The 22,665-nt window shown below is 42.5% G+C and overlaps 1 protein-coding gene across 4 annotated transcripts in view; it reads right to left on the bottom strand.

Moving 5' to 3' along the window:
• POLK (DNA polymerase kappa) overlaps window positions 1–22,665 on the bottom strand; it is a 192,157-nt gene that overhangs the window by 35,169 nt on the left and 134,323 nt on the right. For all 4 annotated transcript variants that reach the window (XM_077462548.1, XM_077462550.1, XM_077462549.1 and 1 more), the window contains 3 exons: window positions 18,860–19,026; window positions 16,130–16,162; window positions 6,630–6,726 (listed from right to left, as the gene is read on the bottom strand). In XM_077462548.1, the coding sequence (XP_077318674.1) occupies window positions 6,630–6,726; window positions 16,130–16,162; window positions 18,860–19,026 (297 nt within the window). The remainder of the gene's footprint in view (window positions 1–6,629; window positions 6,727–16,129; window positions 16,163–18,859; window positions 19,027–22,665) is intronic.

Here is a 22,665-nt window from a genome sequence, read left to right as displayed (position 1 = left end):
CATCTCCCCTGGACAGAATCTTCTTCCAGAGCTGCTCCCCAGCCTAGAAGGCTGGCATCTGTTGTTAACACCTTCCAGGATAAAGATTTTCCCTTTTGCTGGATAACAACCACCAATTTAGGCTCTGACTATGTCAGGAGCCAAGCTTATTGGAAACAAACAAGGCCTGAATTTTTATTCCAGACCGACAGGATGATGTCTTGAAGCAGTCTTTGAGTAAAACTGTGCATAAAGGACGGCCTTGAAGGAGGCCACCATTTCCCCTAAAAATCTCCTGCACAGCCAAATAAGTTGAATTAGTCCTACAATGGAACTGATTCTTGTCTGGGGTAAGAATACCATCTTCTGTATGATATCTATAACCAACACCCAAGTACCGTAATCTCCTTGATGGTTTTAAGGAGAATCTTCCTAGGTTGAGAATCCAACCTAGAGATTTCATATATTTACGTCTGAGATCAGACTCTGGATTTAGACCTGAGACTGAATGATCTATTAAAAGTAGATCTTCTAATAGGCTAGGACCGCTATGCCTTTAGCCCTTAACCTAGCTAAAGGAGGTGCCATAATCTTTCAGAACACTCGTGGTGCTGTGGCTAAGCCGAATGGCAGGGTCACAACTGAAAAAAAAAATTTATATTTCAAACCGCCGAAATTTCCGGTAAGGGGGAAACTTTGGCACATGGATATATGCAACTCCCCTCCTTGCAGGATGGACACAGCCAATCGAATTATGAAAGGATTGGATGTTTGGAGTGCCGATTCAGATCTTCGAGATCTAGAATGGGTCTTGCCTCTCTGTTTGGTTCTGGAACCTTAAAAGGTTTGAGCCAAAAAAAAAACCCTGTTCCACTAAGGGAACCTCTGATATCACCGACTGGTATAACAGCTGATCCAGAGGCCAGAAAGAGAGACTTCTTTTTTCTCTGGATCCTTAGGAACACTCTCAGAGACGGAAACTCTTGCATAAAGACTGCCTCATCAGCAGCCCAAGGACCCCACAGGCAGCACCCAAACAGGGTCCCGAACCTTGGACCCTCAGATCAAATGCCGACTGAGCCATCCGGGCTCTCAGAACGCTAGTCGTAACCTAGAGAAAAAAATGCAGAAATCCCTCTGCTCTTGCCAGATTTTGAGAATCGCAGGAACTTTACCCTCACCCAAACGAATGGGGGTGCTCCTTCAAGAGAAGGCTTTAGCATTCTGCTTTGTGGGCTTTCTGCACCCAAGATCCTGGTGCTGCCTTTGGGGACTTTCCCTTGAACCTGACGATTGAGACTGTCGAGACTGCCTAGAGGCAGATACCCCAGGCATAGGAGAGGCAGCACGATAAAAGGAGACATGTTTGAACCTCCTCAGGCAGAATCTCAGGTATCTCTTTAAACTGTTCCTTAACCCTTTGAAGTCCACATTTTTCAATGAGTTAGCATGACTCAAAATGTGCTCCACCAAAATGGTAGAGCAGACGTTAAAGGGTTAAAGGACTGAGATACACCAATTGCAGCAAGGACTGCAAAAGACATCTTGTCTTTAAAAGGAAGTTCCAACTTTAATTTGCTGGATCCTTTAACATCAGTGCATTATCTACTGGACATGCGAGACTCTGCTCACTGAGGTGATTGCAGCCCCCATTTCTTCATAGAAATGTTCCCATTCAGAATACATAAGCTATGCATGAATAGGAAAAAACATCCCCAGGTGGGGAGGTTCAAATGAACTTAGAGGTAGATACCTCAAGAGCCTGTGCTGCAGGCAACAAAAGGGTCAAGTAAGGGAGTAGCCAAGCACCTGATTTGTGAGGCTACTCCTTCCCTGTTAGGATCCTCCGAAGAGGAAAAATAAGTATCTTCTAATATTTGGGAAGATCTACCTGATCCCCAGCCTCCCGCACCTCAACAAAAGGGCCCTGAGGACTAGATGGGAATCTGCTATGTTTAGTCCTACTATGGAGAGACATTATAGCATTAATCTTCTTTCAAATTTTTAAATGGTAGAAAAAAAAAAACAGTTTGTATGATATATACAGGGGCTGAAGTGTTCTACCCCTGATGGGTCAATTTGACTAGCCATATCCCTCTCAGGGGAGGAGGACATTCTTTGGAAATGCATTTAGTTTACAGTGCAAAACAAATGACCTTTTGGAGAAGTTCCTGCTCCCATTACCATTCATAGCCTGAAGCATAAGGCAGAGGCACTTTGCAAAAGAATGTACATTGCTAGGCTATAGTTCAGCACCATTAGCTGCTATTAACCTTAGCTACAGCAAAGTATAATGTGCCAAAGGAGTAAACCTGTGTACACTAACCCTTGATCAAGCCATCCACCTGCTGTCCCTCCACAGTCAGCAGCAGCTTGCACACATACAGCACTGAGACCAGCTTCCTCCATGTGTGGTCGCGTCTGACGCCATTAGCCACGCCCCCCTTTCCTTTCAAGGAAGGTGTTTTCCCATGCTGGTAGCGTCCTGTGGACCTGTAAGCATGGCCGGGGGAGTAAATCCTCCGCTGATGCGGCCGCGGTCTGCCCTTTATATTTTTCTCTATCTTTTTTCAAAAGGGAGGCAACTGTCTTGGCATGCCACCCCGCGAAGGGGAATAAAGCCAATCTGGGGGCACAGGAAGAGACCAGACCCCCATTTTCTTACCAGAAGGTCTGTTCCGGCTGGAGGAGAGGAGAGTGAAGGCTTCTGCCGTTTCCAGAGTCAGGACGGTGAGTACTCAATACGACCCCCAGTGGTGACACATAGGCATGACAACACTATACATAGAAGGAGAAATTCCTGAGAAAATCTACCTTACCTTATCCTCGCAGCAGGGTTTTATCAGAGATAAAGACCCAATCTTCACCCTTCACGGTAGGCTCCAAGACCTTATAGGAAACCTTCAGGAACCAGGGAACTCTCAGGTTATCCCGCAATCCTGGACCTGCGACAGCACCCTGCCAGTAAAACTTTATGGCCTCACTACCAAAAAGTACTGGATCCCAGGGCCCAGCTCTCTAAAGAGAAGCGTTCGCAGGCAAAACCTTGTTTCTTCGGATACGAGGCCTGGGTACCATTCATTTAGCCCATGAAAAGACATCAGAATGGATCCGGTCAGCATGGCTAGCCCTCATCAAGGATTTCTGCCCGTGGAGCTCAGCACAGCACATCTTTACTCATGACCAACACCTTAGACACTTGTGAAAAAACAGAGGACTCCCAGTAATGGGAGGGGTTATATAGGGGAGTACACGTCTTTAGGGGCGTGCCAGTGTCCAGCACCTGTCGGTCCGATATAACCCACATAGTAATTACTATGGCTCTGTGTCCTGAGCAAAAAGTGGAATTTATAATTACATAATTTATAGCTACTGTTCTTCTGTGCCAATTATGAATGACAGGGAAAAGTACATCATCAAACCCATGCTTTTCTATGCTGAAAGAGAGGGGGCTGGGAATTTAGATGAGGCAGAAGACACATGATGAATTAACGAAAGCATAAAAGTATGTTTATTACAATACAGAAACAGAAAAAATAGCACATTGCACTTGATACACACATGGAAGTATAAAAATGTATGTATTCTCCCTGTTATTTGGGATACTTACTATACCATATTGGTATCTCAATATATATATATTATCTTTCTGCAGATACTTAGTGCGCATCCGCTCCAGAGGAAGTGGAGTGAGTACACAAAATGCATAGAGCCTTTTGGATGCAACTATATTTTATACCAACGTTCTGCCATGTTTTCTACTTTTAAACATCACTATGAGTATTTCTGCTATATTTACAATCATTTGACATGAAGTACAAATTGCGGCTCCCATTATTATGTGTTGCAGTGCTAAAACATTGTGGTTGTATATACAGGAAATGCAATATATGATATATTTATTATGTGTGTATATAAATTGATTTTCTACTTCTATGTGTGTATCAATTGCAATGTGCTATTTTTTCGGTTTCTGTATTGTAACAAACATGTTTTTATGTGCTCGATAATTATTTTGTCTCGTGTCTTATACCTCATCTAAAGTCCCAACCCCCTCTCTTTCTGCTAGATATAGGGACGGAGGTGCATGACGGTGTCATGTGCCTCTTCCCACAACCCCTATTTTATGTTTTCCTATGCTTTGTATGCTATTTATATAGCATGCCATTTTGCAGTATTTTTTAAAGGGTTTATCATATTTCAATCTAACCCCTCCATTTATACCCCCCCCCCCCCCTCCCCAATATGCTGTCCTCTACTTTACAGAAAGCAGTAAAGAGTTAGTTAGCTGGAGCATTCTACCCCCTTCAGGAAAATGTAGCTTCAGCCTTGGAAAGTTACTGCTTCAGCTCACCTAGAGAAAAAATGAACAGCCAGACAGCTTGAGCATTCAAGATTTAAATTACGTATAAGTCAAAAATTGATGTATATGTTAGAGTTACTCCCTTTACTTAAAATAACCTTTGACAATATTAGGAGAGATAAGGAAACCTCACCATAAGCACATACAATTTGTGCTGATTAGTTTGGAGGAGCATTCCAATAAACCTCACACTTCTACAGTGACATCATACTTCAACAGCTGCATTCCTGCGGTGACTACTATGAATATACATATGAACTTGGCATCAGCTATTAAATAGCTGCTGCATGTGGATTAGATAAAATCAATATGCCTAACAGTAAATCCAATGCAAGATCACCTTGTAGCCTCTAGAACCAAGATGCTCTCAGAGCTGAGCTGTAGCACTCCTAAAGTGTATTATTATTTCTGGTGGCTCATTATATTGTCAGCTGTATCTGCTATCCTTGAATTCCAAGACTGAACAGACCATTGCCTGTGGCTGCTTCATGCAGTAGTTAGTACACTGCAGCCATGTAAAAATTTAGCTGTTGGAGAAACGCGTAGTGATCCACTGGCATTGTTACAGTAATTCCGCAATTGGCACCTTCATATGGAAGACACACTACAATATATTTACACTTGATTAGTGTTTGAAATGTGGGCCAACTGGCACAGGTTTCTCTGTGTTTTTATATAAAATATATTATATTATAATATATATATATATATATATATATATATATATATATATATATATATATATATATATATATATCTGTATATATGAGAACTCCACATTTTTATAGCACACACACTTCACAATACTCAAATGTTTTATGATGATTTGATATATATCCAAATAAAATGTGAATTTATACATTTGTATATTTATGAGCACTTTTTTCAACTTGGGATTACAGTGGTTACCTTTAAAGTCCATCAACCCCTTTTTCCTTCGGCATACATCTCCCCATTTCCCATCTGGATTACATTTACTGACCATGTAGTGAGTGGTAATGGGTGGGCAGAGCATGGCAAGTGTTTATGTTTTAATTCAGTATTACCACTGTGCAGCCAGACAGCTTGACAGGAGTGACAAGAGCTGTAACAGGACTGAAATATTCAAAAAGTATATAATTATATCCATTATATGGGGTTTTCCAGATGACTACAGTTCAGCCTTAGGAACATGCTCTGGACAAAAAACCTCTGCTGCACAGTAAATCTACATCTGTATGTAAATCATTACAGACAAGAACATGTGCTTACTGTGGAAAACCAAACAACCAACCAAATCTGCAATACTCTGCGAGCAGAAAACAATTTAATCAATGTTGACATAAATGATTTCTTTACTGACCACATCTGCCAGCACTATACGGTTCACTACAGGAGCAGAGAATGCAGAGTATAAAGCGAGTCTGGTGTCTTGGATGCAGCCAACATGTTCTAACAGTTAATGTGGATGTATATGTCAGGATCCGTATAGTGCTTTGGAAAGACTATGTAGCTGGGGTACATTGAACAAAGCCTACCCCAAGAAGAGACAACTTCCTGTCTTACTGGCAGCCAGCACTGGGACAAGGTCATCTAGCGCCTAGGGCAAAGATGGCAGGCGGCGCCCCTCCCAAAAAATTTGAGCATAAATTCCCTTGAAAGCCAAAAAACTCCAACTATATTAATCTCCCTCTTAGCTCAAATGCTCTCCCTCCCCAACTCCAACCTCCAAGCACAAATCCCCTCTCCTAACATTTATCCCCCTCCCACCCCCTAAAATTTCCCCCCAATCATCCCTATTAGCATCAATCCTCCCCCCAAATCGCCCTCACAGAAATTCACTCGCCCCTCAAATAAATTTTCCTTCTGAGCATAAATCCCCCCCCCCCCCAAATCCCCCTCTCCCAGCACAAATCATCCCTACAAATTTCTCCTCCTAGTACAAATCCCTGCAATCATCCCTACTAGCACAATCCCTTCCCCAAATCCCCCTTCCTAAAAGAAATCTACTCTCCTAGTAACCCCCCCCCCATCACCAATTCTAGCACAGCCTCTTAAAATCCCCACTGCGCCTAGGGCAGCCTCTTACCCACCCCTTGTCCTGGCCCAGCTGGCACCCCACATACTAACGGAGTGCACCATTTTCAATAATAGACATTCACACCAACAAAGCCATCTAAACCCATACTGAAGTACCTATGCGTGCTTATACACAGATAAAAAGGGACCTCAATAGAACAACCCAACTCACAGTGCACACATCATTTTACGGTTTCTAGAAGAGAAAGTAAATGGCTTCTATACAAACCTTTAGTCCTTCTTTATGTAGATCTTCTGCTAGGTCCTTGCAGAGTTCTCGACACAATTCATACTGTTCTTCTGCTGAGCTGATCTCACTGAAAGTCCTAAAATTTGATTGGAGTTAATGCCATGTTCTACAAAGTACTTATGGAACACTGTTGCACTACACAGTGAATCTGGCATTCAACACACATTCACTGCAGGTGAACCTTCCTGGTGCACGTGTTTTCAATTACATTGATTCATTTAGCACCATCGAATGTTCAGTGAAAGTCAATTACATTGATTCATTTAGCACCATCGAATGTTCAGTGAAAGTCAAATTTACTGCCTTATAATTATGCCCTTATACACAATACATGACAAATGATTCACAGAGCACCATGGGTTAGTCAGTGAAACAACGCAACAGACATTGCCTGCTTTCAACTTACAGCTGAACTGTGAATGGAGCCTGAAGCATTACTTGCTGGTTCGAAAAAACTAAAAAAGATTATTATGCAATATTCTATAATTACCCTGTAAAACAAAATAAATATAAACCAGACATAGAAATGTAGGTTATTCTAATTGTAATAAAAAAAATGATATGCGATTTATATACACAACCACTATACGTCTCCTTTAAAGTGGTTGTAAACCATCCTTGCTGACTTTTACCTATAGTTAAGCCTAGAATAAGGCTGACATATAGTTGAAATATCTCCTAAACGTGTGCCGTTTAAAAGATATTTCCCTTGTAGTGCGCTGATGATGTCATCGGCGCATGCGCTGTGAAGAAATGGACCTCTGTGCCGTTTCTTCCCCAGCGTGTGCCCGTGACTGACAGCTCCTGTGCGCATACGCGCAAGTGACATCACGGGGCTCCGGCCAGTCACAGAGCAGAAGTCTGCGGCCTCGAAAGGAAGAGGGGCAATGATGGAAACGGCCTGTACAGGGGACAGCACGGGATTCGTTTGCAGGTAAGTGTCACATAATGGGCTAGTATGCGATGCATACTAGCCCATTATGCTTTTAATTTGCAGGGTTTGTAGGGAGCAAACAAAGTAAGGGTTTACTTCCTTTTTAAATACATCCCATCAAATGCCAAAAAATCCCCAAACTCAAAAACAGATTTGTATCCAGCTTAAAGCGGAGGTCCGCCCACCGCTGCAAAAATTTAAAACCAGCAGCTACACATACTGCAGCTGCTGGCTTTTAATATTAGGACACTTACCTGTCCTGGAGTCCAGCGATGTCAGCACCACAGTTGATGTTTCCATCAGCTGTCGGGTTCTGCCGCCACCATTGCGGGTAAGGGAACCTGGCAGTGTAGCCTTATGGCTTCACACCGGGAACCCTAGTGCACATGCGTGAAGCTCCGCTCCTCATTCCTACTGGCCCGGCTACAGGAAAAGGAGGAGGAGGAGGAGGGAGTGGAAACGTCAATATCCACGGCTGTGGCTCCCTTGAAGTGGGAAAAGGATACATGTCAAAAAGACAGGCATCTTGTCCCCCCCCCTCCCCCCGAAAGGTGGCAATTGTGGCACCGGAGGGGGGAGGAAACAAATGAGCGGAAGTTAAACTTTTGGGTGGAACCTCGCTTTAAATTACACATTTAGAACTCAGTTAACATTGGAAGGGCTGGTGATTTTAAAGTGTCACTATGACTTGCTGGACAAATCTTTAAAATCATAACACATAAGATTTGGAAACTCGCTATATACTTTTCCACCCTAGTTTCTTCCACCAGTGTTTTTTACACTCTTCCTGTTGGATTTTTTCTTATATTATAAAAAAAACAAACAGGATAAGTTGGGACACTTTAAACTTCAAGTTTGACAGGAACCAAGTCAGTAATTATTATACAACAACAAGAGGTTGATCATTTTAGGATTTTGCTATTGAAGTATGTAAGACGTTTATTAAGCCAGCTGACCAAGCGCCAATGAAACCTCAGGAAACATTTCACTGGTTTCTGACAATAATTAGGTTAAAAGCTGCTCCTTTAAAGCCAAAGTAAATGAATCAAAGCATAAAGAAATTATACTGCCTTGCCTATAAATACAATAGGTGCATTGGTCACCTGTTCAAACCAGTTACTGGTCTCTTTTTTATATCCCAGTATAACCACAAAAGACTTATGAGTAACTAACCAAACTAAGGAATGGCCAGCCACACAACACAGGCACAAAGCAAACATGAACCCTTGTTATCAAATGCTTCATGGGAGGTGGAGATGGTAAGGTCCAATTCAAAGGTTTCATGTACAGCCTTTCTACGACTGTTGTGATTGTGTACAAAACACGAGAGCTCTTAATCACAGGGTAATGCTAATTACCTAGCATATCCTCTCCTTCCTGCTATGTCATAGCCTTCTCCTTTTCTGGCAGTGTCTAACTGCTGTCAATGCTGGCCCAGCTCCTCCAACCCTTCCCTCACCTCCCTAAATAACCTTCTTTCTAGCTGCTGGTGGAGAGGTTTTTAAAAGGAAACACTATAGGGTGTCACATAAGTAATAGCTCTGAGTCTGCTGGGGTGGCTGATGGTGGTGTCTCAAGCATTTTGGATTTCTACACAAGGAAGGCTTTTAAAAAGTAGAGAACATAAAATACGCTAAGGGCACATATAAGCTTAAAGGAAGATTGCTATTAAAATAGTCTGGGGAAAGGTTTTTTTTAGGACTGCACATACCGTAAACTTTTTCAGTGAATATCTCAGAATTAGAGGATTACAAAATGTAAAGATATCACATCCTGTTCTTGGGTCTTTTGTGTGGTCACCTAAAGAACTGACCAACACACAATATTAGGATGGCCGGCTAAATGCTTTAACAATTAGCCTTAAAGTTGTTGTAAACCCTGTTACACCACCTTAACCACAGGTAAACCTATAATAAGGCTTACCTGTAGGTACCGTGATCATCTCCTAAACTTGCCTGTTGGTGACGCTTCTTCAGTAGCCATGCCTGGCGGCTCCCATGCGCATGCGTAGGAGTGACGTCATCGTGGCTCCGACCAATCACAGCGCCGCAGCCCGCAAACCCAGAAATAACTCCGGGAGACATGTCACTAGGCACAGTGGTGTGCGGGGACCGCTGCAACAGTTTCGATCTAAGATAAGTATTTCAGAATGAGCCAATATGTGATGCATACTAGTTCATTATGCCTTTGTCTTGCAGGTTTTTTTTTCCTGAGTTTACAACCACTTTAATACAAAATACATAAATAGGGCTAGAAATAGATAAAGTGTCAGGGCTTGGCTCAGCTCTTCATTCTCTGAGCTGGCCGCTCAGTTGTCGGCTAATTGCCAGCTTCTATCTCTCCAGTTACTCAGCTGTTGATGATATCCTGCTCGTCAGTCCTGCCTACTTAAGCCGTCTGGCCTAGAGGATCTCTGTCTTCGCCTTAATCAAAATCCCAGAGACCCTCTTCTGCATTCCTGTTAAAAGACTTGCTTGGTTGACATCCCTTCTGGCTCCAGATCCTGCTTGCTGTTTGACCACGCTCATCTCTGGCTCCCTGACGTTTGGCTTGTCTGACTATACGTTCCGGTTCCTGAACTCTGGCTATGTTTTGACTACGTTTGTTCTTTTTACTTTTATTATTAAACAAGTGTGATTTAACTGTACTTCTGTCTCAGTTTGATTTCATGGTTTCTGACAAAGTAGTGAGGAGCAGCTTTCTTTTAAACACCTTGGTAGGTCAAAGTTAGCCAGGGCAAAGCCCTATGTAAATCATATAGTTGTCCCTAATTGAAGCGTTGAACTGGTCACTCTAAATTTTTTGCAAGCATTAAAGTAAATGGTACCCAGATAGGAACTGTTCTCAAAAAATATTGGAAGACCTCTGTATTAACCAATGCATCACAATGCTGTTTAAGGTTAAACCTCTTTTCTTCTAATATTAATGAGCGGCCACAAGTCTTGTTAAACTCCCTTTTACGAAAAAGTTTTAACCCTATTGTGGGGTCACCAGTATGGTATTCCTATATTGAAATCATATCCCCTCTCAAGCGTCTCTTCTTCAGAGAGAATAAGTTCAGTGCTCGCATCCTTTCCTCATAGCTAATATCCTCCAGACCTTTTATCAGCTTTGTTGCCCTTCTTTGTACTTGCTCCATTTCCAGTACATCCTTCCTGAGAACTGGTGCCCAGAACTTATCAGCATACTCCAGGTGCGGCTGGACCAGAGTCTTGTAGAGCGGGACAATTATCATTTTATCTCTGGAGTTGATCCCCTTTTTAATGCATGCCAAAATTATGTTTGCTTTGTTAGCAGCAGCTTGGCATTGCATGCCATTGCGGAGCTTATCTACTAGGATCCTCGGGTCCTTTTCCATCCTAGATTTCCCCAGAGGTTCTTCCCCCAGTGTATAGATTGCATTCCTATTTTTGCCACCCAAATGCATTATTTTACTTTTTTTCTACATTGAACCTCATTTGCCATGTAGTTGCCCACCCCATTAATTTGTTCAGATCTTCTTGCAAGGTTTCCACATCCTGCGGAGACGTTATTGCCCTGCTCAGCTTAGTATCGTCCGCAAATACAGAGATTGAACTGTTTACCCCATCCTCCAGGTCATTTATGAACAAACTCTGACCATTCCGAGTAGTCCCCATTTATCACCACCCTCTGAACTCGCCCTTGTAGCCAGTTTTCAATCCATGTACTCACCCTATGGTCCATGCCAACGGACCTTATTTTGTACAGTAAATGTTTATGGTGAACTGTGTCAAATGCTTTTGCAAAATCCAGATACACCATGTCTACGGGCCTTCCTTTATCTAGCTGGCAACTCATCTCCTCATACAAGGTTAGTAGATTGGTTTGGCAAGAACGATTCTTCATGAATCCATGCTGATTACTGCTAATGATACCGTTCGCATTACTAAAATCTTGTATACAGTCCCTTATCTTCCCCTCCAAAAGTTTACATAGTATTGATGTTAGGCTACCTGGTATGTAATTTCCAGGGACGTATTTTGGGCCCTTTTTAAATATTGGTGTTACATTGCCTTTTCTCCAATCAGCTGGTACCATTACAGTCAGTAGACGGTCAGTAAAAATTAGGAACAATGGTCTGGCAATTACTTGACTGAGTTCCCTAAATACCCTAGGGTGCAAGCCATCTGGTCCCGGTGATTTATTAATGTTAAGTTTCCCAAGTCTAATTTTAATTCTGTCCTCTGTCAACCATGGAGGTGCTTCCTGTGATGTGTCTTGAGGATAAGCACTGCAGTTTTGGTTACTGAAGCCCGTCCTGATTCCCTCGTGAAGACTAAGGAGAATAATAAATTCAATACCTTCGCCATCTCCCCATCCTTTGTAACCAGATGTCCTTCCTCATTCTTAATAAGGTCTGTCCTCCCTTTTTTTACTATTTACTTACTTAAAGAGTTTCTTGGGATTTTTTTTGGCTCTCCTCCGCAATGTGTCTTTCATGTTCTATCTTAGCCGTCCTTATTGCACCCTTACATTTCTTGTTGCATTCTTTATAAAGTCTGAATGCCGATGATGATCCCTCAACCTTGTCTTTTTTGAAGGCCTTCTCCTTTGCTTTTATATGCATTTTTACATTGAAGTTAAGCCATCCAGGACTTTTGTTCGCTCTTTTAAATTTATTACCCAATGGGATGCATTGGCTAATGCCCTTATTTAATATGATCTTAAAGCAAACCCATCTCTCCTCCGCGTTCTTTGTTCCTAAGATTTTATCCCAATTTATGCCTTCTAGTAAGGTTCGTAGTTTAGGGAAGTTGGCTCTTTTGAAATTCAGTGTCTTTGTATTCCCCTTATGTTTCCTATTAGTTTGATTTATATGGAAGCCAATTGATCTGTGATCGCTGTTCCCTAAATTGCCCCATATTTCCACATCTGTGATCAGGTCTGTATTGTTGCTAATCAGTAGATCCAGTAATGCTTTATTTCTTATTGGTGCATCTACCATCTGACCCATAAAATTGTCCTGTAAGACATTTAGGAACTGGCGAGCCTTAGATAAATGCGCAATTCCCTCTGCCCAGTCTATGTCTGGATAATTAAAATCCCCCATTATGATAACACTTCCCATCCTTGCTGCTAATCCAAATTGTGATAGCAGATCAGTCTCCCCTTCCTCCCTCAGGTTAGTGGGCCTATAGCATACTCCCAGTATTATTTTCCCCTTAGCTTCATCCCTTTGGAGCTCTACCCATAAGGATTCCACCTCCTCCCTAGCTCCCTTAGTGATGTCATCTCTCACATTCACTTGTACATTATTCCTGATATATAGGCATACTTCTGCCCCTTTATCTTTGCAATAAAGGGTATACCCTTGAATGTTTGCCAGCCAATCATGAGAGCTGTTGAACCGGGTCTCTGAAATTCCCACAAAATCCAAATTCTCCTCGTACAATAGTATCTCTAGTTCACCCATCTTGTCCGCCAGGCCCCTGACATTGGTGAACATGCCACGTAGTTTAGACTGTTAGTTCCTAATTACTTTCTTCTCACCCACAGAGAACACACCTCGTGAGAGTGTGCAGGGGTTCCTCTCCCTCACAGCCACTGAAACATCAGTGATCTGTGAAAAAATAAACTAGAAGTCACATCCTCTTAATTAAAAAAAGAAGTCACATCCTCCACAGCGGTAGACGGACTTGTAGTTCTCAATGGACTCAGAGTGGTAATAAGCACACTCATAGTCCGCTAATACTCTCTACTAACTGAGAGCTGGAGGAAGTGTCAGGAACCTGACATTGTACCCACAATCCTCTTATCACGAGTGCAATGCTCTGCAAGAACCTGTGGGAAAAAATAATAATGCACATTTTTTTTTCTATCAAAATATGTGCATTTATAATTTCTTTCTTATCCCCTTCGCTCATAAGGGTAAAATTAATATTAATACCTATGCCCAATTTTGCAACTTTGACACGTGTTAGTAAAACCGTACATATCATAACTACTTTGTGCATCCAGGTGGATTATACTTTGTTTTTTTTCAGGAAAAATTGGACTTTCATTTGGTAGTAAATGGTTATGGATATCTCCTGTTTTTTTTTTCTATTATCTAAAGAAAACTGGACCAAAGTAGTAAAAAAAACCTGTAGTGCGCATTTTGCTTTTTTTTTATCCTAATACCAACTGACACGGATACCAGTTAAGGAAAAAAAAAATCCTGTCAAAAAAAAATACTGACCCTGACCTTGACCCAACACTAACCTTGCCATTGACCTAAATCAAACCTTGATCTAGGTATCTTTCTAATTGATATATATTTTTTATCTACACACACTATTTTCTCATCTCAGCAAGGACAGAGTAAGATACAATGCATCTTTCTTGTCCTTATACAGAGATAGAAAACACAGGGGTGGGCTTTACATTGACTTACTGTGACAGTCAATCAGGGGCTATCACAGTGATCAGGTGACCAGGAATGGACATTCTGGGTCCCGATTGTTAAAACGGGTCTCTCGGTAAGACTCCGATCACTGTGCCAGAAGCGCGTCGTGCAGCGTTCTCCCAGCACAAACAGAGGTAAGCAAATATGCGGGCCCACGGCAAAAAACGCAGTGCAGTGGGGCCGCATACTTGTGTTACGTCAGCGTCAAGGGGTTAAATGTGAGCTTAAGCCTTCAAAGCAGTATTAATTCCAAAAGGTAAAACTTTTATTAAATTGCAGCTTACCAATTCTTAGATGGGCTGGCTACATTCGTTTTCTAAGCTTTTTTTCTTCCATTTTCTTCTGGCAATTTAGTCAGTAAGTCTGCTGTTTTTCAAAAGATATCATGTTTTACCAACAGGGGGGCGGGTATCGGGAGCTCGCCCCAGGAGCCACCCACTGCGGGGGGGGGGGGGGGTCAGGCCGACCATCCCTCCTCCTGGCCCTGGGACAGAGCTGCCTGCATAGTCTAAAGTTGAGAAAAAAATCACTTGCCAGCCCCTTCTCCTACACCGCTCCTCCTGTATCAGTGTCATTGTAAAACGAAGCTTGTAAATATCTCAATAGCTCAGTTTTTTCTGGCTGCTCTCCTCCTCCTCTGAGTGTAGCTTGAGATTGGAAACACAGGATGAGCAGCATGGAAGGGGCTGACACAGATTTTTTTTCTTAACTGCATAATGTGCTGGCAGTGCTGTCCCAGGAGATTGGGGGTCTTCTGGGAGTGCAGGGAGGGGGCTGTATACCGGATGGGGGCTGTGTACTGGATGGGGGGAGGCTGTGTACTGAGGAGGGGGGCTGTATAATGGATGGGGGGTGTATACTGGGGAGGGGGGTTGTATAATGGATGGGGGGCTGTGTACTGGATGAAGGGGCTGTATACTGGGGATAGGGGCTGTGTACTTGGGATAGGGCCTATGTACTGTGTAGGGGGAGGGGGACTGTGTACTGTAAAGGGGTCTGTGAAAAAAATGTTTTTTCCTTAAACTTCCCTCTTAAAAGTGGGGTGCGTGTTATATGCCGATAAATACGGTATGTAAAAACCTTTATACCTTTTCAGTAACTGTTTATAAAGTATTCGCTTGAGTTCATCTTCAATTTGTCAGTGTATCCAAATCCGATAGAGTGTTACTGTCCAGATCACCAGGGGAAAACAGAGGGGAAATAGCCCAACAAAAAACAAAAAACAAATGCAGCCACCACATCTAATGATTGGTAAGCTACAATATTCAGGGTATTACATTTTTGGTTTTCAGTTTAATACGATTTTAATTCTGGTCCTTTCTGGGCTGCTACACCTTTAGAGAGTTCTAGGCAAACCTCCTAATAAGACTTTTATTATAGTTATTTTTATGTACTGTATGTTCAAGCGTAGTTACTCTTTACAAGGGGACTTTGATAACTATGTACAGCTTCCACACTTGTAAAAGTTATACACATACACACACACACACACACACACACACACACACACACACACATATAGCACGACACACACGTTCCCGGCCATCCACATGATGTAAATGAAAACGATTCATCAGACTAATCCACTTTCTTCCACTGCTCCGTGGTCCAGTTCTGATCAAATGCCCATTGAAGGTGCTTTTGGCTGTGGATATGGGTTAGCATGGGCATCCTGACCAGTCTGCGGCTACACAACCCCATATGCAACAAACTGCCCATTTTTCTGCTTTCAAAACATTAACTTTGAGGACAACATGTTTACTTGTTGCCTGATATATCCCACTGACTTTCAGATGCTATTGTATATAATCAGTGGTATTCACCTAACCTTTCAGTGGTTATAAAGTTATAGCCGATGGGTGTATAATGCAATGGAGATATCTTTCCGGCCAGCAAAAAAGTACCGGGGAGTCTGCTTTGGGTCACCAATGATTACTTCACTTTACCAGGGTAGGTTGGCCATGCACTATAAACCTCCTTGAAAAACAGCTGGATATAAAGAAATAGAGGAAGCACAGCAAATCGGTTTCAGGTCATGGTAGAGGAAACTATCCCTTTTTTTTGCTGAACACAGAAGTAAATGCTGTAAGAAAAGAAATAAATTTGTATTGACATCTTTATGGTTAATCTTAAACATACCGTTCTGTGCTCATGCTTTTCCTTTCTCCATCTCTGAAAAGACAAAATGTTAATGTTATATTTTAGCAGAAAAGAGAATTTATCTTTTCCATCATCACAACCATCAGGTGACATGTCATACGGTAGATGTGCATTGCCATGGATTCTGGATGGCGCTCCAATGCACATAAGGCACACATATGTGAATGCTATGTGCATTGTGATGTACTGAATTGCAGGTGTGTTCAATGTGTGTGGATAGGCTACCTAAATGCAACACGTGCTCCTGCAAGCACATGCATGAATTGCCCTTTAGAGTGAATTACTGCATGCAGGCTGAGGACTAACAGTATATTTGTTTAATGGCCCATTAAGAAGTGTTTAATCAGGTGTAGTGCATTAATGCATGTGCATTAATGTGCATTTTCTATGGGCTTTAGCATGTGCTGCATTAAGGCAGTTAATTCAAATGAATGGGCTGCCAATGCACCAGAAAGGCTCAAAAATTGTACACTGTAGTGTGTTATCATGCATTTTGGTGTGCAGCAAGGTATGTGCATTTTGAATACAGTAGACACTGGGTAACCACTTGCGCACATTTACGGCGGCAGGTTGGCTCGTTCCCCCAAATCGTCCTACCTACACATCGGCTCCTTTAAGAGCCATAGCAGGCATGTGCTGTGTGTCCAGTGGCCGCGATATCCGCCGGCCACCCACGATCGCGGGCACGAGAGCCAGATTTGTGCGTTTACCCCCCCGTTCTGACAGGGGAGGAGAGACAGATCAGCTGTTCCTAGTAATTAGGAACAGCGATATGTCTCCTCCTCCACCCTGTCCCACCCCCCCAGTTAGAAACATTTATGAACACATTTAACCCCTTGATCGCCCCCTAGTGTTAACCGCTTCACTGCCAGAGACATTTATGAGCAAACCAATCAATATATACGCTTATTGGGATTTTTTTACAAAAAATGTGTAGAAGAATATATATCGGCCTAAACTGATGAAGAATTTTTTTTGGGGGGGGGGGGTTGGAATATTTATTAAAGCAAAAGGTAAAAAATATTGTTTTTTTTTCACAATTGTTGGACTTTCTTGATTATAGCGCAAAAAATAAAAGCCACAGAGTTGATCAAATACCACCAAAAGAAAGCTCTATTTGTGGGGAAAAAAATTACATTCATTTTGTTTGAGTACAGCATTGCGCGACTGCGCAATTGTCAGTTAAATTGATGCCGAGCCGTATCGCAAAAAATGGCCTGGTCAGGAAAGGAGGTCAAACAGGGACCTGGACAATGCCATACACAGTAGTGGGTGAAGGAGAGGGACTGGTGTCCAGGTCAGGGACTGTGTACTCTTACATGCTGTGTATACAGTGGGGGAGGGGTCTCTCAGCATGCAGCTAGCGTTCTCCCATGTCTCAGTGTAGCGTACACAGAGGCACTAGACATGTACACACAGGTTAACCCCTTCCCTCTCCTCCCCAACACTCTCATGGTCCCCTCAAGGCCGAGTGTAATTGTGCCAGCACTGCCACGGCATTCCAAGCAGGCATGTTAGGGAAAAGGGGAAGTGGAGAAAGTAACAAGCTGCACAGACACTGCTGGCTTCGATATCTCACCTCTCTATAGACAGTGCACTTTTTTGCCGACCCCACACCTGGCAATCTTATGTGTCCTCTATGCAGAGAGCGGAGGCTGGCCATTCCCCCTTCCAGACACTTACTGTGTGATGGTCATCGTAACATCCATCACTGCTGCCGGCTGCTCCAGGGGAATTCAGTCCTAGGCTGTGAAGAGTCAGGTGCACAGAGTAGCGAGTCCCAGGAAGGTGAATGAATAGAAACTCCAGCATGTCTCTACGAGATGCCCAGTCCACAGCACAGTGAGCCGGGAAACTGGAAGTGACGCCGAAAAAGGACCTCCCACCGTCCTCTGGTCACCGACAATAAAAATAAAGAACAGGCGGCCAGAAACAATCTTCTCAGAGCCTAGGCCATCTTTATGTAGAGCAACAATTCATTTTTTCAGATCCTCAGAGTTCTGTGTCATGTTGAATTTCCAGTGACCAGTAAGATAGTGATAACACCAAATTTAACACACCTGCTCCCCATTCATACCTGAGACCTTGTAACACTAACAAATCACATGACACCGGAGAAGGGAGATGGCCAATTGGGCCCAATTTGGCCATTTTCACTTAGGGGTGTACTCACTTTTGTTGCCAGAAGTTTAAACATTAATAGCTGTGTGTTGAGTTATTTTTAGGGGATAGAAAATTTACACTGTTATACAAGCTGCACACTCACTACTTTACATTGTAGCAAAGTGTAATTTCTTCAGTGGTGCCATAAAGATATAATAAAATATTTACAAAAATGTGAGGGGTGTACTCACTTTTGTGTGTGTGTGTGTGTACACACACACACACACACACACACACACACACACACACACACACACACACACACACACACACACAGGTGGGGGAATCTTGGGTTCCCATACTTTTTTTCCCAGGACTTGACCCCTGGTATGAATACTTTTTCAAGGCATTGTAAACGCTGGTATTTTTACTAATTATATTTTTGTTCACTTTTTAATATGTTTGTGTACATTTTGTTCACATTTTAATATGTTTGTGTACTTTTAACGGGAGTGTTAAAATGACACTTTTAGTTTTACTAGGACTAAGATGAAGGAGAGGAAAAAAATACATTTTCAAAGCACATGAACGCAAGTTTTTACTTACTTTTCTATATGTGTTGAGCCAAGGCCCAGAGAAATATTTAGGAAGTTATGCCAAGATATCTCGGAGAAAAGCAGTGATAGGAGCGCCCTCTGCTGGTAGAGGTCAGTACAGGTTGTTACTCCCAGAGCCTGTAACATTTTCTCAGTTACTTTCCCAATGCCTGGAACCTGCAGCAAAGCACATCCGTCAGTAATACATTACAGACAACTGGCAGCATTACACAGGATATCATAAACAGTAACTGCTGATGAGCGCGATACCATCCAAGAAAGGATTTGTAAAAATATGCTGCGTTTTCATATCAGAAGTGATAAACAATCTGGGTTTTATTAAGATGTCATTCTATGAAGCTTGTAAATGGGATGGGCTGCAAAGGAGTGATGTATAATAAGTGATAAATAACCTGTCATTACTTAATCTGTTATTATTCAGCTCAAATTTAAGACATAACATTTGATGATGGCTGCAAGTTGTGAAATTCTTGGTGAACTGCTGAGTGCTGGTGATCATCTGCTGCAAGGGATCATGTCTCTTTGTTATCTTCTGCCTTTTAAAGTGAACCCGGGCCTAGATTAAAATCCTTCTAATTTCACAACAGTGTGGAAATGTGTGCATCTTGAAAATCCCTATATTTTTCATGCAACATCAGTACCTGTCCTCACAAATGGTCTTTTGGCTGAATTTACATCTGTGTGGTGTGTTACGTATGTTATGTAGTGCGTAAATCTTCTGCCCTTGTTGTTTTAACTTTGGATAGTGAAACATTTTTTTTCTGCCAGTAATTACCTTATACAGCCCACTTCCTGTTTATTGTCTGGTAATAAGCCTAGGTTTATGACATGCACAGCTCTTTCTCACTCTCCTGAGAATTTGCCAGGAAGGTGGGGGGTGAGTCTTAAGAAGGCCAATGAAAGCTGCAGAGCTGGAGGCGTGCCTCTGTGTGTCTGTGTAAATCCAGGAAGCGAACAGGCAGCTGCTTCAGCTGCCCACAGTTAAAAGGGCTGCAGACAGATTTAGTGGAGGGAGATTTCTGCAGTATAATTTGGCAAGTACACAATATATATAAAATAATATGCAAAGTGGATGGAGGGAAGCGTCAGAATGGCAAACATGTTTTTATTACAAATTAGGTGAGCAGACTGCAGTTCCTCTTTAATCCACTCATTTCTCTGAAAGGGCTCCCTAACTCCCTAACTGCACAAAAAAAAAGTGCATGCACCTTTTTTAGCAATGCACAGAAACCCAATGCACGGCGATGGTCAGGTGTCCACAAACAGCTGGCCCCATACTGTATATTAGCTACAATACCAGTATAATTCCCATAGATCCTAGGATCAGGAATGGGGTCTCAAATTCTTTTAAATAGTCTTTCAACTTCCTGGTGCCAAGCCTTGCCCGTGCAAGCTGACAAATGCTAGAACTTCAGTGGACAGCAGAGGCTCTGACACTTGACAGTTGTTTGATGGGGCCACAGCTTACCCCTCTAGGGGGTGGGCCCTAATGTTAATTTAAATCCTGGGTCTGTTATCTACAGGGTTCCCTGAGACTGAATTGAAAAACTAAAGCTGGCTATATTCAGTACAATATGATTGTACAATCTGTACATCTCCTTTTAAATTTACCAAAACTATGTAAAGGACCCAACTAAGCCAGCTACTTGATCTGTATTTAATCAAAGAGACCCTTGCATCACATAGCTGTTGGTAGATCTAAAGGTAATTGTACATTTAGACTGTAATGTGAATGGCTGCCTTAACCACATGCCGACTGGGCCATAGCCGAAAGACGACTACAGCGCGTTCGACTTATTCTGGGTGGACGTCCGTGGGACGTCCTCACAGAATCATGCACCCGGGAACGTCCGTTACCGGACCCGGCGCATCAACAAGCGTTTCATATGGGTACAGTGTTGCATGACTGAGTAATTGTCACAGTGTGAGAGCACCGAAAGCACAAGGTGCTGCACTGAATATATTATAATCTGACTGCACAATGGGTGCATAGAAATCTATCAGCTTCCAGTTTTATTGCCAAAGCTTCAATGAACAAGGTAAAGTTAGAAGCTGATTGGCTACTATGCACAGCTGCACCAGATTCTGAGTGAACCAGTTTCCGTAAAAATCCCCCACAATGTCTTTTAGATTTACCAATAACTATAAAGTTTAAAGAGCCTGTCTAAATGGGTTCAAATGAAAAGAATTATCTAGCTACACTAAACCAAATTACACAGTTTTTTTTAAAGCTTAAAGAAATGTCACTCCAAAATCCAATTCCGGATTTTGTGTCTCAACTAGACTTATGTGGTCGAGCAGTTACTAATGCCAAGAAATTAGGAATTTTCCATTACCTGTAAAATCCTTTTCTTGGAGTACATCACGGGACACAGAGCAACCATAATAATGACTATAAGGATTATACCCCATCTACTGGTGGATGGACACTGGCAGATAGTCAAACAGGAAGTCCACCCCTATATAACCCCTCCTACACTGGAAGGACCTCAGTTTTGTAGCAAAGCAATGAATATCTCAAAAAAGATGAGAGAGACCTCTGTGTCCCGTAATGTACTCCAAGAAAAGGATTTTACAGGTAAGTATGATGGGAAAATCCTGATTTCTATATTGTACATCACAGGACACAGAGCACCCATAATAATGACTATTTGGGATATCCTAAAGCAATGTCCTTGAGGGGATTGAGACACAATCACTGAAGCTGCCACCGGAGGAGGACTCCTTCTGCCACCCAAAACACACTGTGGCCAAAGCTGTATCCTCAGTGGCTTTGATATCTATCTGGTAAAATTCTGTGAATGTATGAACAGAAGACCGTGTAATGGCCTTAAATCCTGAGCCACTGACACCTGATGGCGGATGGCCCAAGATGCCCCCACATACCTGGTATCAAGCGCTGTTACCAAAAAAGGGGAGGGGGACCTTGCCCTTTCCAGCCATTGGCTCGAATGATTACATTTGCAAATCCAATGAAATTAGACAACTTGGATGCCCCTTGCCCATCCTGGGCTCTATTGGCAGCACAAACCATGATTTCTAACTTGTACCGACAAAGTATGCAGTGATATAACTCCTGCCAACTGAGGATCAGAAAGAAGGAAAGACATTGTCTGGATTTACGTGAAAACTAAACACCATTCTAGGCAAAAAATAGATGAGGACGCAACAGCAACTTATTATGATGTGAAACAAAGTACGGCTCCTTGCATGAAAGAGCCAGAAACTCTGACACTCCACTTAGTGACCTCATGTCCCTATTCAGTTTTGAAGCTGCTACCATCTAATTGTTTTACAATAATGAGCCCATAACTTTTGCTCCAATACCCAAACGCAAGGCCAAGACTGACCCGACTAAGGAAGGAGTGAACCACCTCAGACACTGCTCCAAAATCTTATGGTCTGAGATACTCTCAAACACAGCAACCTCAGATGCCTTCCTCAATTAGGAGGGAAATCTGGGCAGTCTCCTATTCAAGTACTAACCAGGCTTGATCAGAGATCAGGCGCCACAGTGGCTCAGCCACATCCTTGAATTTAGCAGCACAGATTGGCCAATCACTCAGGTCAAAAAACACTTGCATGCTGCTCCCTGGACAGTTAGGTGGAGATTTACTCAAACCGGAGAGTGCAAATCTGGTGCAGCTTTGCATAGAAGCCGGAAATCGGCTTCCTGGTTTTGTTGTCAAAGCTTAATGAACAAGCTGAAGTTAGCAGCTGATTAGCTACCTTGCACAGCTGCAACAGAATCTAATTGCTTCAGTTTTAGTTGCCAATGGTTCTGTCTGCTTTGTG

The sequence above is a fragment of the Lithobates pipiens genome, unplaced genomic scaffold, assembly GCF_037356315.1.
Source record: "Lithobates pipiens isolate NorthernLeopardFrog02 unplaced genomic scaffold, aLitPip1_a1.2 Scaffold_3, whole genome shotgun sequence".
In the NCBI taxonomy this organism is placed as follows: domain Eukaryota; kingdom Metazoa; phylum Chordata; class Amphibia; order Anura; family Ranidae; genus Lithobates; species Lithobates pipiens.
This window is presented reverse-complemented; position numbering and strand designations above follow the sequence as displayed.